The following is an 18953-nucleotide window of genomic DNA, read 5'->3' on the forward strand; positions in this document are numbered from 1 at the left end:
TACATACAACTACAAGGTGTATATATACATATATATATATATACATACATATATGTGTGTGTGTGTGTGTGTGTGTGTGTGTGTGTGTGTGTGTGTGTGTGTGTGTGTGTGTGTGTGTGTGTGTGTGTATAGTAAAAGGGAAATTAAGAAGTAAGATTTGATCCAAACCACTCCTCCAATATTCAATAATCACTATCATTATATCATTAATCAACTTGTGAAGTATGTTCAGTGTTTAACATCCATATTTGCGGTTTTATAAATAATCATCGCTTCAGTCATACATACAGTCTTCATACACGTGTTAATATACACCAGAACTTCTTTTCTTTTGACTTATGGACTTATTTTGATTCTATTAGAAGGGAAAAACGTTCAACTTTTTATTTGTATGAAGACTTATTTTTTGTAAACTGGTTAAATTGACTTGATTGGTCACTCTGTCCTACATGCACACACCATATATTGTGTGTAGTCTTGACCTCTGCAGTATTCCACTTGATGTGTAGTGTGTTTTTCCTGTGCCACGTCAAATGAAACCATGTTTTCTACATGACCAGCGTGTTGTCAGCTGCAGTGAGAGCGGAGCTGAGCTCACCGCCTGATCTGGCTGAGTTCTAAATGATGAACAAGAACAGAAATTATCTGTGAAGACGTGACCAAAATGTCACGGGGGGTGCACGTTGGCGGAATATTTCATTATGGAAACTTTCCTGACTGACCTGAAGCACTACCAGCGAGGAGAGAACACACCCACTGTTAATGATTATTATCATGTCTGGTCACACACACACACACACACACACGCACACACACGCAGTCTTCTGCGTGTGACCCGCCCCGCGTCTTCCATTTCTCTTTCACATTCAAATGAATTGTGTGTGTGCGTGTTTGTGTGCGGTGCTTCAAGTGTGTATGCGTGCGTGTGTGTTCGCGTGTGTCGGGGGTGCGAGACGACAGGGGCAGTCTAGCTCCTTCTGGCTAGAATTATAATGAGAAACACACACACGCACGCACACACACACACCACACACACACACACACACGCACGCACACCCACACACACACACACACACATACACATAGCCAGACAAGCAGCTGATAATGAGGTTTGATTTTCATATGTTTCAGACAGAATGCTCTGCAGGTCAACGAGTACTCAGAGTGTACTCAGCTGTGTGTGTGTGTGTGTGTGTGTGTGCGTGCGTGTGTGTGCGTGTGCGTGTGCGTGTGTGTTAAAGGGATTGTATGACTTTTGCACACACTCTCTCTTCTCCCATTGTTTACATTAATGAGTGTGTGTATCCTGAGGTGTGTCGCCGGCTTTTGTCAGTGTTTTGTTTCCACTTTGCGGATGTTTTTAATGTCAGCGTCGCCTCGCTTTTTATTCACCACTTGAGATTTTTGTCCGGTTTTCAAGAAAGGGCCGACTGGTGTTCGTGGCGACATCATAAACCAGGGATTACAACACACACACTGCAACGTCTCCTCTGCTTCTTTATCATGAACAACATGAAAGGATCACATTAATCTCTTTCCGCTCTGCAGTCGCTCATCTTGTTGGAGGGCCGAGGTTTGAGCCTCTCCTGTGTCCCGGTGTGGCACTGCAACGGTTTATTTTCTTTTTAATGCTCTTCAGGGTGGAGAAGCGCCTCTCAGCTTGTGATTGGCTGATTGGCTGGGTTCACACATATCTATCTATCTATCTATCTATCTATCTATCTATCTATCTATCTATCTATCTATCTATCTATCTATCTATCTATCTATCTATCTATCTATCTATCTATCTATCTATCTATCTATCTATCTATCTATCTATCTATCTACCTTTTTATCTATCTATCTATCTATCTATCTATCTATCTATCTATCTATCTATCTATCTATCTATCTATCTATCTATCTGTCTATCTATCTATCTATCTATCTATCTATCTATCTATCTATCTATCTATCTATCTATCTATCTATCTATCTATCTATCTATCTATCTACCTTTTTATCTATCTATCTATCTATCTATCTATCTATCTATCTATCTATCTATCTATCTATCTATCTATCTATCTATCTGTCTATCTATCTATCTATCTATCTATCTATCTATCTATCTATCTATCTATCTATCTATCTATCTATCTATCTATCTATCTATCTATCTATCTATCTATCTATCTATCTATCTATCTATCTATCTATCTATCTATCTATCTATCTATCTACCTTTTTATCTATCTATCTATCTATCTATCTATCTATCTATCTATCTATCTATCTATCTATCTATCTATCTATCTATCTATCTATCTACCTTTTTATCTATCTATCTATCTATCTATCTATCTATCTATCTGTCTATCTATCTATCTATCTGTCTGTCTGTCTGTCTATCTATCTATCTATCTATCTATCTATCTATCTATCAAACTACAGAACACGAGGTGCTCTACACTATAAAAAAGAAAATGATTGAGCAGGGCCTTACATACTTGACAAATGAAGTAATTACAAATCATGAGCAATAATAATAATAATAATAATAATACATAAATAAAGAAAAGATGGTTGTTTGGGGGAAATGCACCTTTTCCAGTTATTCTATGAGTCTTAATTGAGAAAGGGATTCTCGCCATTATAAAGGTCAACTCTGCAGCGTCATACCTGCAGTTCAGCAGACGGTCTAAAGGCCTTCACAGCCTGGAGGTCAGAGGTCACTGCACTCTGTAACCTGACGGGACTCTCCGTGTTCCTGATTAGAAACGGCACGCCGGGCCCGCTCTGCGTGAGGCTGAGCATAGCGAGTCCAGGTGGGACTCACAGTTTAACATGGGAGTTCCCTGGATTAGCACACTAAATTTAGCCTAATGCTCCTCTGTCCTCTCCTCACTTCACTCCGCCTCCGCCGCTCCTCCATCCAAGCTCCCGTATGGATGGAAGACACTGAAATTCCTAAAAGAAAACAAAAAAAAGCCTCATTACATGAATGCATGAAAATAGAATAAACTTGAGAATAAACTGAGCTGAACCCTGTTGAGTCTTCAGGATGAGGCTTTTTGTTTTCGTTAAAAATCTACTAAAATACCTGAAGGCTCGCATAAGAATTATAATAAAAACCTAAGATGAATTAAATAAATGTAGCAGAACTTGAATTTAATCAAAGTAAATCACCTGGGTGAGCCTCGTTTTATTTTGGAAGATGTTACACTGAATATCCTCCTGGGTCCACTTGTTGGACGACTTGCCGCCACAGTGTCAGAGGCTTTGCTCTGAGGCCCCGTTTACACGCTAACGCTTCAAGCGAAAGCGGGATATTCGCGTTTTCGTTTCAGAAAACCTTTTGCGTTCACATGGCAACGTTTTGAGAACGGTGTCAGTTTCCGCGGAAACGCTGAAAACGACGTCGTGGGCATCCCGCGGCAGCAGCGTTTCCAACCGTTCCAGAGCTTGGTAAGTGATGGGCTAGTTAAACTGGCGGCCGGTCACCTGGTCACAGAACAGAGCGGAGATTGTCACACGGATATTGAAGCTGCTCTCCGTGAGGAATTTCCTGAACACTGCCTGTTTTCTCTTGAGTCGGGAACTCTAGTGTCACACAGCGATGTGAGATAAGAGACTTGACCTGTGGTCAGAGACCAGGACTCAGCCTGGGACCTGGGACCTGGAACCTGGGCCCGGTCGCAGTGTCAGGTCAGGTGACGTGATGAACTTAATGTAACTGGATCATTGGGGAACGTGTCTCACATGCTTTACCTCAAGCGTGTCGTCTGGTTGGTAAACTTCACAAACTGAATCCTTCTGGCATCAGAGAGGAACGGAGAGCCTGACCTTCAATTCACTGTATCGTGATGCTCTGTACTTTTATATCTCTTCGAATCACTGCATGTACTACATGGCGGAGATCTTTATCTGATCACCCCCCCCCCCAAAAAAAACCCCCATGTGTGTGTGTGTGTTGGGTTTCAGTGAAACGTGACGACGTGTTTCAGAGTGACGTTTCCATTTCCAGAGCGAAGAGACGCAATGAAAGATGAGAATCAGAGACGATATGGACAGAAAGATGAGGACGGATGATAGCTGACACTGTCAGAGACACACACACACACACACACACACACACACACACACACACACACACACACACACACACACACACACACACACACACTAGAAGACTTCCCCCTCTATTTTCCCACTGTTGGTCTCCAACAGTGGGAGTTTTGTCGACCAAAGTTCCCACACTTGTTGGCTGCACCATGACCGCGGCTTCCAAAGTCAATGGGGACTGTGTGTGTGTGTGTGTGTGTGTGTGTGTGTGTGTGTGTGTGTGTGTGTGTGTGTGTGTGTGTGTGTGTGTGTGTGTGTGTGTGTGTGTGTGTGTGTGTGTGTGCCCCTCGGTTTTACCCCCCCATAGCCTTTCTCATGGAAATTGGCGAGCAAATTGTGTGAACCTCTGACCTATAACTCTCTCTCTCTCACACACACACGCACAAACACACACACACACACACACACACACACACACACAGACACACACACACACACACACACACACACACACACACACACAGCTGTCTGTGCTATTTCTGACTACCCAGACTGTCGAGTCATCCGAGGACTGAGAACGGGGGGAGGAATTAGCCAGCTTTTCTCTCTCTCTCTCTCTCTCTCTCTCTCTCTCTCTGCCTTTTTCCTCCTTCTCTTTCCACCATTGATTTCCTTTCTTTCCTTCTTGTCCTGCTTCTTCATTCACATTTTCTCTCTCCGCTTTACTCTTTTTCTCTTCTTTGTACCCGTCTGCCTCTATCTCTTCTTGCCCCCCCCCCCCCCCCCCCCCCCCCCCCCCCCCCCGGTCCTCTCTACTCCCTCCCTCCTCTGTCTGTCTGCTCTCTCCAAACCATCTGACTCTGCAATGACCGGCGGTGACCTTTGGCTGAATGGAGGAGGAGGAGGAGGAAGAGAGAGAGAGAGAGAGAGAGAGAGAGAGAGAGAGAGAGAGAGACGAAGAGCAGGCAGCGGATGACAAATGAGCTAATTGCTTCAGATTAAGCGTGGAGTGTCTGCCTGCCTGCCCACCGGGCTTCCAGCCTCCTCCTGTCTAGACGAGGGCACAGAGGGAGGAAGAGCTCAGCAGCCGGACCGAGGAGAGCAAATGTCCTTTTGTTTCTCTTGGTGCTGCGCTTGTTTTCCTTTCAACGTCGCTCAAGGAGGCCGGAGAGAGAGAAGAAAAAAAAAACCTTCAGCGACGAGGACGATGGAGACCTCCCGACTCCCGACGACACACCAGATCGCTTCCTGACGTCTTTCACATTAACGCTGCTGTAAAGAAGAAATAAGAAACATCATTAGATGATCCTTTAGAAGATGCTTTAGATCAGTGGCGTCAAACACGTTTCTGTTCATCCTCACTGGGTCGGAGCGGTAAAATAGAGCCATAATAACCTTTAAATTCTAACTTTCACGTTTTTCTTTGTTGCGGCGCAGAATATACGCAATGAAAATGTTTCTATTTTTGCAAAACCAAACAATTACTGCCCAAAATGACTCAGATGTCAACATAAAGCCAATTAGAATGACGTAAAATACCGCAAATAAAACCTTCAATATCGCTGTTGCATGAAGCTGGTTTTTATAAACTCACCCTGACATCATGGCTTTGATGCTCCGTCTATAGAACTGTCAAAATAAAACTACCAAGTTGGATTGTTATTATGGTGACTGTCAAAATAAAACTACCAAATTGGATTGTTATTACGTTGACTGTCAAATAAACTACCAAGTTGGATTGTTTTTGCGGCGACTGTCAAATAAAAAGTACCAAGTTGTATTGCTATTACTGTGACTGTCAAAATAAAAGTATCATGTCCCAGGAGAATATAGGCTGGGAGTCATGACACCACGGAAGAAACTTTGAGCTTATTGGCTCTACTGAGCATGTGCAGAACTCCTAGTTACTATGATCACAGTGTGCAGCCGCAGTAGCAGTATTAGAGTAAGAGTATTTTCAAGAAGTTCCACTTTGGGAGGCATTTTCAAAAAGTTGCGTTGTCACTTCCTCTGAGCACCGTTGTTGCGTAAAGTGACTTTACCATTACAATTTTTCTGGGCAGTTTGGCTGGATTGGAGCGTCTTGCGGGCCTTCGGACACCCCGGCTTTAGATGGTTTTAGGTGTGGATGTGGTCGTGAATGAAATCATAAAATATATTCAACAATGAAAACAAGTGACGCAGGAGAGGATGTCAAAGTCCAAACAACAGTTGTTTACGTGCCAATAAGCGGAGTCACTCCTGTGCTTCAGTGTGCTGAGCACTTCACCGTAGTAGGGTCCACGACAGAAAGCGCGTGGCGTCTGTGCAGCCGAGTCACATTTAGAATAATCGACCCTCTAGATTACAGGGAGCGCCTCCGAGCAGTGGCCGCCTGTCCCATAATACAGATCAGCTATAGTCTCGGGGTGTTTATGAAGAAATCTGAGTGCATGTCATGCATTCCTGACGAGAGGCCGCACCGGGCCGGCGTAAGCAACCTTTAAAAATAAACCTTTGCGACACATACAGTACGTACGAAAAAGAGACGCACCTGCAGGGAAGTTTTAACCCCTTTAAAGGCTGTTAAAGCACAACATTTCAATACAAAAGGTGTCATTCAAGGCAGTTTGACAACTGTTTAATGACATTTTTTGTTTCTCATTTATGATGTACGTAATCCTGAATTAACTGACTAATATCAAACATATTTCTTTCAAACATATTTCTTAATCTGTGACTTCACAGTGTCTCGTCTGTTTCCGTTCGAGTTGTGTTTGTTGGGATGATTAAGGAGGAGCTGGGTTACAACCGTGCAGCACAGCGAGGAACCCAACGGGACCGTCAATTCATCTGAAATGTGGGTTCGGGTTCGGGTTAGGGTTGGGTTAGGTTCGGGTTAGGATTCGGGCTAGGTTCGGGTTAGGGTTGGGTTAGGTTAGGGTTTGGGTTGGGTTCGGGTTCGGGTTAGGGTTGGGCTAGGTTAGGGTTCGGGTTTGGGTTAGGTTTGGGTTGGGTTAGGTTCGGGTTAGGGTTCAGTTAGGCTAGGGTTAGGTTAGGGTTTGGGTTCAGGTTAGGGTTGGGTTAGAGTTAGGGTTGGGTTAGGGTTAAGGTTGGGGTTGGGTTGGGTTAGGGTTGGGTTAGGTTAGGGTTAGAGTTAGGGTTGGGTTAGGTTAGGGTTGGGTTGGGTTATAGTTAGGGTTGGGTTAGGGTTAGGGTTGGGTTGGGTTAGGGTTGGGTTGGGTTATAGTTAGGGTTGGGTTAGGGTTAGGGTTGGGTTGGGTTATAGTTAGGGTTGGGTTAGGGTTAGGGTTGGGTTGGGTTATAGTTAGGGTTGGGTTAGGGTTAGGGTTGGGTTGGGTTATAGTTAGGGTTGGGTTAGGGTTAGGGTTAGGGTTCGGGCTAGAGACAAAAGTGTCCGATTTCCATCCACTCAGTGTAAAATCTGAACATTTGGTGAACCCGACTAATGGTGGGATATTTTGGATCACATGAACATGCGGCCTCAGAAACCCAATTTCTTCTGCACTGCAAAGAGTTATTGTGTTTCCGCGCTCAGGCGTGGATGTTTATTTTTTTTTATTTTTTTTAGCCTTCGGGATGTTTTTTCGCCGGTGCGGCTGCACAACACACTGGCTTTAAAAATAACTTCACCGTTGCAAAAGAATTGACGGGAAGAAAAAGCGTCTGGCTGTGAAAAAGTGAGGGATGAAGAGGAGGAAGCAGACAGATAAGGATTCACTGGGAAACTTTTTTTTTGTGTGTGTGTGTTTGTATTGAATCTCCACATAAAAATTGAAAAGGAGTGCGAGAGCCAGATATTACTTTAAGAGGTGTTATGTAATCTCGTCACGCCCCGGCTCGGTGGCTCGCTGACGATGTGCAGAACATCTGGACGGAAACATGAGAAAATGATTTGGACTGTTTGGGTGGAAGGAGTGAGGTAAGAGAGGGATTAGAGAGCGACGAGGAGGAAATGAAAGAGGAGCAGCAGAGAGGAAAGAGAGAGCGAGGAAGAGAAGGAGGAGGAGGAGGAAGAGCTGGCCTGTCTGAGGTTTTCTACTCCAGGGGACATTTTTATTGCAGAAGCAGGACATTTTTCCCACCTTTCTCTTGCCATCGCTGCTTCTTGGGTCTCGTTTGCGTCGTTTTACAAACCAGTCGTACGACAATGCAACATCGACTTCCTGAAGACTTTGTACAAGTTACAACCAAACAACACAGACGAGTCAGTCCAGGGTGTGTCTGTACTGCACAGGATGTGGATGTGGTGGTGCTCCTCAGGTCACAAGTCACTTCCATATTTTCACTTCTGATTTCAGAATCACCAAGCTTCAGTTTTCAAAGAGAGTCGAGTCGGTAGAACGTGAGGGAGCTTGTTGTCACAGAAACTACCAGGAAGGACTGGAGGAAAACACACAGCAGCTCCATCTCCTAGTGGTAAACAGCCACACAGCCCATTGGAGAGGATTTGTGTTGTTGATGTTGTTGTTGTTGTTGTTGTTGTTGTTGTTGTTGTTGTTGTTGTTGTTGTTGTTGTTGTTGTTAAAGGCAGAAAGAGAACAGAGAGACACTTAAACATACTGCAGTGCCAATCTCACCATCTGTGTGTGTGTGTGTGTGTGTGTGTGTGTGTGTGTGTGTGTGTGTGTGTGTGTGTGTGTGTGTGTGTGTGTGTGTGTGTGTGTGTGTGTGTGTGTGTGTGTGTGTGTGTCGGCTCACTGCCCGCTGACAGCTTGTTCTCTCAGCTGGTGCAATACTCCCACAACTTCTTTTTTCCCCCCTCCTCTTCTCTCCTTCCTCTTCCTTTATTCCTCCACTTTTCCTTCCTCGCCATCGTTTATGTGTTTATCTTTGATTGGCTTTATTTCCATTTCTTCTCCTTATGATGATCCTTATTAATGTCCTGACACTTAAAACATTAGATTATACACAAACTGCTGCTTAAATAAATAAATAAATAAACAAATAAATAAATAAACAAATAAACAAACAAACAGAAAACGTTGAAAAAGGAAAGTGGAAGTAAACGGGAGCAGAATGACAGTAATGTAATGTAATTTAAACTTTTTTTTTCTTCAATGTAAAGTTCTTTTTAACTCTTTGTGTGCTGTGTGAGAAGTTCCCACCCCTCCCTCCTTCCCTTCCTCCCCTCTCATCATTATTCTGTCCATCCCTCTGACCCATCTGTCTCTCCCAGACGCCCCCCCCCACACACACACACACACACACACACACACACACACACACACACGCACACACCCCGTCCCCCTCGCAGTGACCCCTTTTGTTCACAGCCATTGGGTGGTGATGGTATGTATGTATGTGTGTTGGGGGGGGGGGGGGGTTGATGATGATGATGGTGATGAAGGCTCTGGTCAGCTGTTTCCTCACTACGTGTGAAAGTCTGCTCAGTGTGGGAATGTGTGTGAGAAAAAGTACCAGACAAAGCTGGTCTGAGGCTCAGAGTGTGTGTGTGTGTCGGCCGGTGAGGACGCTCTCTCTCTCTCTTACACACCCACCCACCCACCCACCCACCCACACACACACACACACCCACCCACCCACCCACACACACACACACACGCATCCAGAGCGTCGGCGCATCGGCAGGACATGCAGCTCGGAGCTCCACTGCAGCTCTTGACGTAGTTTTAGTGGGAGTTCAGTAGTTGAGGTTCAGTCACTGGACGCCGGCACTGGGAGGGGATCTGAGCATGCAGCCTCCGTCAGCCACCCACAACCATGACAACTGTGTCCAGACCCAGCTGTGTGGTGAGTTCCCTGCTACGCCCGCAGCTTTCCTCCCCAACGCTTCGGATGTGACGGCCAATAATCCAGCTCCTGCGTTTCTTTACAATTCAACGTGGTTGCTGAAGTAGGACACGCTGGAGCATTTTGGGTGTAAAGAACATGGTCTATTGTTGCAGTTCCTTGTACTTTATAGGAATAATTCAGATTTAGAGACTTTTTGCAAGCGAGAAATGGATAAATATGTCAGGTTTTTGCCACTTTGATGCACCTCAATGCATATTTCCGCGTGTGAATGGCTGAAATGTATCGATTTTAAAAGACGTTCTGCTGTGCTCCTTCAGTAAAGGGTTGAAGAATTAGTTTATTGATAGAAATTACACAGGAATTTGAACCTTTTATAGATTTTCGTCTCATCCGATTGTTGTATTTTGATCATCACAAGGTGAGACTATTGGGAGATTGTTCTTGTATCCCTGTTGAAGGGACGTGCTGGAATGCATCTTGAGTAGCTGTAAAAGAAAAGCTCTGGAACGGTTTAAAAAGAAAATGAAAATAGATTTATGAGGAAGGTGAATGAGCAAATCGTTGTGAGAATATTTAACAGCTGCTTTTGTTGAGACGTCTGCAGGAATCACTCAGGTGAAGGAATATTCATCTTGAACTCAAGAGTTTCTTCCTGGAAAGTGAATTTACAGAAACTGCCCCTCTTATCTTGAACGCTCCGTCTTTAGTGGATCAATTCTGTGCTTCAGTTGATCACGTCACCGTAAACTTTAGTTATTCTCGGCCTTCTTTGCATTTATTTATTTATTTACCCTTTTCTTTGCTGCAGGAGCAAAATTTGACATTTAAATTGGTTTCAATCACAAACACAGTGTTTTTGTTGTTGGTGACGACCACTGAACACAAACTGTGGTCAATTTAAGTGAGGTTTTTTTTTTTCGACTAAAAACACTTAAACAGCAAGTTAAAGAACCAGGATTCGATTATATTTTACAGGAATTTCACCGGTTTGTTTCCTCGGATTGTTTGCTGAAGCATTAACGCAAAACAAGAATAGTAAAATTAGCGGAAAACCTGGACTTTGTTTTGTTTTGGATTGTCTTGGGTTCGATGTGAAAACCAACAAAAACAACAACAACAACAAATGTTCTGCTTTGAAAATGGTTCGACTTGTTTGTGTTTCTTTAGATGGGAATGTGGCCTGAATGTTTCTGTAGCGGGGAGACAAATCTTCATGGAGTGTTTTGTTTTTATGCTGTGTCATGTTTTTGTGTTCAGTGTGTGTGTGTGTGTGTGTGTGTGTGTGTGTGTGTGTGTGTGTGTGTGTGTGTGTGTGTGTGTGTGTGTGTGTGTGTGTGTGTGTGTGTGTGTGTGTGTGTGTGTGTGTGTGTGTGTGTGTGTGTGTGTGTTGTGTGTTGTCTGGTTCCTTTATGTCTGTCTGACTTGGCCGTGACCTCTGCCTGCTCTCTTTCAAAAAAAGTGTGAGAAAAATGCTGTTTGTGTGTGTGTGTGTGTGTGGGGGGGGGGGGGGGGGTTCTGGGGCGACAGTGGAGGTGGGGGTAATGGGGTGGTGGGGGGGCAGACGGTCTCAAACAAAAGTAGCCCTGTCTGCCTGGTCTAGTCTGGCTTTTTGAGTGTGTGTGTGTGTGTGTGTGTGTGTGTGTGTGTGTGTGTGTGTGTGTGTGTGTGTGTGTGTGTGTGTGTGTGTGTGTGTGTGTGTGAGTGTGTGTGTGTGCGTGTCACATTTTCAACAAAGAACTGAAATCATATGATATTAATATTATACACTATTAAGCAATAAAAGCATATTTTAATAAGTGGGACAAACCGTTGTGCTGTTTTATTTGTTTTTGTTTGTTTGTTTGTTTGTTTGTTTTACCTTTTTTGTTGTTGGTCGAAACAGAAAACTTGGTGGAATTATAGTTTTCCTCGGAAAAACAAAGCAACAAAATGTGAAATAATGACTTTTTACATTTTGATGATAAAGGGTTAAGATCAGTTATTTGACGTTTGTATTTTTAGACTATTATTCAAATCGGGCGTCAAATTAAGGCCCCGATTTTGTGAAAACGTTTGTGTTTACACAGCAATGTTTTGAAAGTGATGTTCATTCACAAGGCAGAAATGCTTGAAGGCGTAGTTCACGGCGGGCCACTAGTTTGCGCAACAATGTTGTTACGGTGACTGTCAAAATAAAATGGTGTTTACAAAAGGTTGCGTTTTCAGTGGCTTTGAGCACAGTTGTTGTGTAAATTTGTCAACAATATCAACTTGATCAATATTTGGACGTAGAACCTGGTGTCCACGTGTGTGGACATGATGTTAAGTTGTGTTAGCAGGTGCCTTTTCTGTTGTTTTTAAAACTTTCAAGAGCAATCATCACCAAAGACAACGGTTTTTAAGCAATTTCTGTTGATTTGAACCTTCCGGGACCTGGCGTCCACGTATGTGGACATTATTTTAGGTCCTCTTGAGGACAAAACAAAAGTTCGGCTCTCAGGAGGTTGATTTGACCACGACAGCCTTGTTATTAATTTATGGAAAAACAAAAATGCAATATATAATAGAGCTGGTTCACTTTAAGACATTTTCAAGTTTCTTTTTTTTTTTTTTTACTTCATTTTCCACTTTCAAGGTTGGGATGTGAGTCTCCGTCACACGGACTCGCTCACGGTGTGTTTTGTGTGTGTCGCCCCTGCAGCCCAGCTGGAGTTCGTCCAGATCCTGGTGATCGTGGTGGTCATGATGGTGATGGTGGTGGTCATCACCTGCGTGCTCAACCACTACCGCCTCTCCGCCCGCTCGCTCCTGTCCAGACACGCCCCCGCACGCCGGAGACACCTGCCGCTCGCCAACGTGAGTCAAACGCTCCACATCAGAAACTGCTGGTAGCACTGGTATCATGAATGAATGCATGAATGAATGAATGAATGAATGAATGGAGAGTCTAAACCTGTAGCAGCTTCAGAGTTCAGGCCTTCTTTCCTCAAGTTCAAGTTCAAGTTTCAAGTGAAAATGCCGTTTCTGTGTCTTTGTTTCAGGAATGTTTTCTGTTTACACAGAAACGCTGATGACAGTGTAGTTTTCATGTTGGGCCACTAGTGGGTGCTACTGCTGCTGGTTGCTTTTGTAATGAAACCACACACACACGTAGCAGAGAACAATGAGCTCCGAACATGAACACTGGGAGAACATTGTAGTGGACCCACCACCGGGTTGGATCGTTGTTACGATGACTATCAAAATATAACTACCAAGTTGGATCGTTATTACGGTGAATGTCAAAATAAAGCTACCAGGTTTGATCGTTATTACGGTGAATGTCAAAATAAAACCACCAAGTTGGCTTGTTATGATGGTGACTGTCAAAATAAAACTACCAAGTTGGCTTGTTATAATGGTGACTGTCAAAATAAAAGTGCCAAGTTGGCTTGTTATTACAGTGACTGTCAAATATAAAAGTTCCAGGAGAAAATCGAAGCTACGAAAATCTTGCGTTTCCATTCATCAATGAGGCGTCTCATAAGGAGTTGGTCTGATTTCTCTGGTTTTACAGATTAATTGTTGGCATTATTTATTTACATTTATTTTTATATATGTGTATATATATATATATATATATATATATGGACTTGGCCAAAAGGCAGAAACAAAACGTAAAGACAACATAGAAACACACACTACAACCATCCTCGGAGGCTGTTCGTCACTAAACTCCATGTCGGCACACAAACAAAGCTGCTCATCCAGACACGGAGAAATAAAAGATTTAAAAAAAAAAAAAGGTTAAATGCATGTTGAGGAAGCTCGTCGTTCACCTTGTTGTTGTGATTATGGTTGTTGATGTGAAATGAGCATTTGTTGTGTGTGGATTAGTCACAGTGACTCTTTTATTTCGTGGCCCGACGTCTATTTCCAGACGCCGACTTCACACCCTCCGAACACATGACTTCACCTGAGTCACTGCACCTTAATGTGTGGCTGCAGTCTGCCAGGGAGAGGTGAGGAAGGATGAGGCATGAGAGAGAGAGAGAGAGAGAGAGAGAGAGAGAGAGAGAGAGAGAGAGAGAGAGAGAGAGGGAGAGAGAGAGGGAGGAGTCCCAGTGTCCTAGTTCATTTGGATTAGCAGACAGACACACTGACACACATACAGGCAGGAAGCTGTCGCCACAGAGAACAACTAAAACTAGAACTGCATCAAAAGTTCCTTTTTTAAATTCAATTTTTTATTTATTTATTTTTTTTTATTTGTTGTATTCTGACTACAAACTGGATCCTGAGACACTTTTAAACCGCAAACGTGGCCAGCGCAAGGGTTTTCACCATGGAGTCAGAGAAGCTGAGACATGAAATCATTTCAAAAATGCTCAGTGCTGCAAGGTGTCTGTTTTAAACCTCAGCCGCGCCCTCTAGTGGACGCAAGTGTCACAGAGGAAAACTATTCAATTCATCTCTATGGCTGCAAATTTAAAAAAACAGTCATTTCAACAATCCTGCAGTACACAAGCAAACAAATGAGATGGTGGAAAGGTAAAACTGACTTTTTAACCAGAGGAAACTTTTAAGATTTCTGTTGAAAATAATCTTAATTTAACTCATGTTGAATATTTATTTCTTTAAATGGCTTAAAAACACACGTTTTCCGGCTCACTCGTACTTTAATCTTATGATATATTTTTTTACATGTTTAATTTGATCATTTGATACTTTTTAAACTCCACCTAGAGTATAGAATGTATTTTTAATAATGTAATTTTTTTGGGATATTCCTTTATTTCATTTACAGTAAATCAGTTATTAGTTAATCATTATTATTTTGTTGTGACACTGTGTGTTACAGAGGATTTTGGCCTACATTAGGTATTAAGCCTACAAATCTATCGGTCAATCTTATTTATGTTAATATTATTATTATTATCATTATGTTATTTATTAAGTTGTTTTTTTCAGTTATTATTGAGGGTATGAAATGGAACATAAACATACGTAGCTCATACTGGGTGAAGTCCAGCAAGACATTGTTTTATTTAAGAAAGCTGGCAGCTAAATGAATTCCCCACTTGTGCTGTGTATTTTATGAGTGTATTGAAAAAGAAGACGTCCTCCTTGTCCCACAGGAGGGAGGTCTGTGGTCCTCGGAGTCGACGGGGACGAGCAGCAGCCTCAGTGACGTGAGTTCCGTTGTAAAAAATGACCAATGCAGAGACAAACGCCAGAGGGCGCTGATGGGTGACGTTCCGTGCCTCCTCACACAGCACCAGGTGTACCACCCCCGTCCCCAGGACCGCGCCGTCCACCCCTCGTACCTGCAGCGGGAGCCGCCGCCGCCCCAGCCACCGCCGCTCCACTCGCAGCGCTTCCAGCACGCGTACGCGCCGAGCCGCTTCCAGCCCACCTACCCCTACCTGCCCCAGAGCCTCATCGACCTGCCCCCCACCATCTCCCTGTCGGACGGCGAGGAGCCGCCGCCCTACCAGGGCCCCTGCACGCTGCAGCTCCGGGACCCCGAGCAGCAGATGGAGCTGAACCGCGAGTCGGTCAGAGCTCCGCCCAACCGAACTGTGTTCGACTCCCACCCCATAGACCCGCCCAGATCCTGTCTGCACACCAGGTAACTAGCAAACATCTGGTGGTGGTGGGGGAGGGGGGGGGGTTCAGGGGGAGGGATTTGTTGGGTTCTTGAATTACATTCTGAATCTTTATAAAGGGTCATATTATAAAGCTTTTAACACGTTGACATGGTCTCGTTGGTCCAGAAACCTCGTATTTTAAGTTTCCAGCTCCTCCTTGATTCTCCTCCATTAGAATATAGGATCATAGGAGCTGCATTCAGAATCTGCTGTGTCTGTGTGAGCTGGACTGGCTCCGCCCACACACGCCCATCTTTGGGAAGAGGAGGAAGTACTTCCTCTCGTGCTGCCTAATTGTGGGAGGAGTCAAAGGGGAGGAGCCTACCTTGATTGTGATTGGCTAAACCCCCGATGACACTATATAGGGTTTGATTTCTGATTGGCTGCTTGGAGCAACACACTTTTTAAAACCTGGAACAAGCCAGGAGAGAGAGGACACACTGTCTTCACTTCTGGGGCGTCGTTCCAGGTATGGAGATGATTAGTACTGTTGGGAAACCTTTAGAAATGGATTTTGCATAATATGACCCTTTAAAATCGAGTCAGAGCTGCAATTATGGAGATTCTTCCAAAACGGAGCGTCTGAATCAACATACTGCAGCTTTAAAGCGCTCGCTGTGTCTCCCTCCGCCATTATTCACCCTTCCTGTCTTGTGTTTTCTCAGCCTGCAGGCTCCTCCTCCAAGCGTTCACTCGGGCATCAGCGTTCTGGAGGCCCAGGAGGCCTCGTCCCGCCAGCAGAAGCAGGGCCCTGGAGTGGACGGCGCCCCCCCGGCCTACAGCGAGGTGATCGGGCACTACTACCACCCGGCGTCGCTCCCCTCGTCCCACCACGGCCACCGGACTGTGTCGGCCTCTCCGGCGCCGCCGTCCTCGCTCATCCACGGCCTGCTCCGGCCGCCGCCGCCGCCGCAGGGCAGCGTGGACAGCAGGAACACGAGGAACGCCAAGGAGAAATCCCAGCAGCCCCAGCAGGTGTGACGGGTGCCGCTTTGCTCTTTTTTCCCCCGGGATTATACAAGAAGATCACGTGAAAAGAGCTGAGACTGAACAGAAGGAGCTCACGGCAGCTTCTGACCGGATGAAAATAGAAAAGAATTAAAACGTGGGAAAAAGCGCATCACTCCTGCAAGAGCACAGACAAAGGAGCACATCTGTAATCCAGGAGCACTTCACATGAACCCAGGACTGCGATGGTGATGATGATGTCAGAGAAGATGGGATGAAGGTGGACCTCCTCCCTCCTTCTCTCAGACTGACCTCAGTAGTCCTCAGTCGTTATAAATATTTACCTGTTTCTGTTTGTTTCTATTCATCTCTCTCTTCTTTGTTTGTCTCTTTCCTGCGCCGACTCGAGAGAATCCCCGGCAAGTGGCGAAGCGTTGCAATCTTCTTGGTTCTTCCAGGTTTCTAGGAGTTTACGTTGGTTGTTTTTAGTGATAATCCCCCCCTTCCCCCTCCCCCTCCCCCCGCCCCCCCTGCGGCTGGTTTCTCCTCGGAGTGCCGGGCTTTAGCTGCATCAGCGGGACGCGTGGAGCACGGTAGGACGGTAGCACGGTAGGACCCTCCCAGAACCAGTCTAGACGTAGATTAAGTTGTAGCACAGTGCGAACAAACCACGTCCCCGAGCTAAACGCTCTGCCTTACGTCGATCCAGGAGCCGCCAGACAAACACCTTTTTTTTTTTTCCTTACGAAGGTTTGCACAAAGTTTGACACAGAGAGAAAAAAACAAAAAAAACTTGCAATATGATCGATAAGCGACAGAACGTAAAGGGTATTTTTCTAAACTTGATGGATTCCTTTTTTTTTTTTCCTTCTTTGTTTTCCTTTGTCATCTAGTTCTAGAAGAAGAAACAAACATCTGTAACCTTGAACATTTTGCAGCGTACATGTCGACTTGTATATACGTCACATTTATGGAGTATATAGACATCCACGCACATGTATGGAAGCCGAGAGCGAGAAGCACGATTTTAGAGTTATTTATATAAATGCTGAAAAGAATTGCACTATTTTTTAGGGAATGCGCGGATGAAACGTTGAAGGGAGACCCTGGTTGTCGAAGGAGCTCTTGTCCATTGAGGCGTAAGAGAGAAAACTTAGCAGAGGTTGGACACACGGTGCACAGCGGCCGCTATCAGGACACATTTATGGGGACGATTCTGACTTTGGTCCGACCGGCTCAGACAGACCATTTCTATACCATTGATTTGACAAAAAAAATTACAAAAAAATACACAAATCCCTGGTTTATGCAAATGTCTGGGTCGTGTGTGGGCCGACTGCAAGTCAGCAATCAAACCTGTGGGCCCAATCAGAAACTCTCTCTCTCTTTCTCTCTCATCCTATTGGCCGAATCGTGAGCCAATCCCAAAGCTGGCTGTCACTACCTCCACCAAAACGATTCAAGCACCGGCTTGAGCTCATGATCATCAGACTTCAAATGAATGTCTGAACCAATCAAGACAAAGCATAATGTATCGTCGGCGTAGAGCAGTAGCGTGGGAGACGTAGATTTGAATCCTGATGTGTGACTTTACTTGAATGTCCGATTTTATGTGTTAGCTGGTTGAGAGAAGAGACACCCCCAATGACCCCCCCAAATGACCCCGCCCCTCCCCCGCCCTCTCGTAGTGCATTACTCAGGAAGTAAGCCAGTCGCCCGACAGGCCCTAGATGTCCAACCTGCGCCGCCTGTGCACCGCTGTGGCCGTTTCCCTCCAGCTTGTCCTGAAGTTTTATCTCTCCTGCCGTCTTCACATTCTCACAATCCACTCTGCTAAGTTGGCCTCTCTTTCTTTCTTTCTTTCTATCTGTCTTTCTTTCTTTTCTCTCTCTCTGTGTCGCAGGCATCTCCGAGCACTTTATTGCACCAGGAAAGAGACAACAATCTCCCGTCAGCCAGCGTCGGCCTCACTTCACCCCACAGAAACTGAAAAGTTTCCCTTTAAGTCGATTAGATTCACTTCTCCAACCTCTAGGGCTGCACTTTTAAAGAGATGCAAAGAGTCGTGCACCAAAGCTTTCAGCGCTTACATATAAACTGTTTTCTCTCGCTCTCTCTCTCTCGCTCTCTGGTACAGACGCTCAGTCTCAAAAGGCAAGTGGACTTTCTCTAAGTTTTCTAGACGTCTCTCTTCTCGTCGGGTCTGGACTGAATCAGCCGAAACAGATCAGAGGTGAAACGTCTTGGAAGCCTAAAGAAAGCAGGAAAAAGTGCTCAAGCAGAGGAAGCAGAACTTCTGCTGCTTTAATTACTCCGTCGTAAACTTCAGCAGCGAAAACCCAAGAATGTTTTCTAACCTGTTTGATGCTTTGGTGCAAAACTCTTTGTGTGTTCGATGCAGCACAAGACAGGTTGTTGAAACTAGACACAGCGACGTGTTGAAAAGTGACACGGGTGTTAATAGCAGCTCGTCTTGTGTCGTCGTTTTAAGAGTGTAGGAACACTTTTAGTTGGGGTAGTTTTTTATGCATGTTGGCCCTCGTGAAGCTAGCGCCCCCCCCAGTGTCCAGTCTTTATGCAACAGCGCCCTCC

The 18953-nt window shown here is 44.8% G+C and overlaps 1 protein-coding gene across 1 annotated transcript in view; it reads left to right on the forward strand.

Annotated features, from left to right (window-relative positions):
* Positions 1-16566, forward strand: part of pmepa1 (prostate transmembrane protein, androgen induced 1) — a 37978-nt gene extending 21412 nt beyond the window's left edge. The window contains exons 2-5 of the mRNA XM_080495482.1: positions 12485-12639; positions 14901-14954; positions 15039-15394; positions 16079-16566. Of these exons, the coding sequence (XP_080351608.1) occupies positions 12485-12639; positions 14901-14954; positions 15039-15394; positions 16079-16394 (881 nt within the window). The 3' untranslated portion in view covers positions 16395-16566. The remainder of the gene's footprint in view (positions 1-12484; positions 12640-14900; positions 14955-15038; positions 15395-16078) is intronic.
* Positions 16567-18953: the final 2387 nt, after the last annotated feature.

The sequence above is a fragment of the Blennius ocellaris genome (assembly GCF_963422515.1).
Source record: "Blennius ocellaris genome assembly, chromosome: 4".
NCBI lineage: Eukaryota > Metazoa > Chordata > Actinopteri > Blenniiformes > Blenniidae > Blennius > Blennius ocellaris.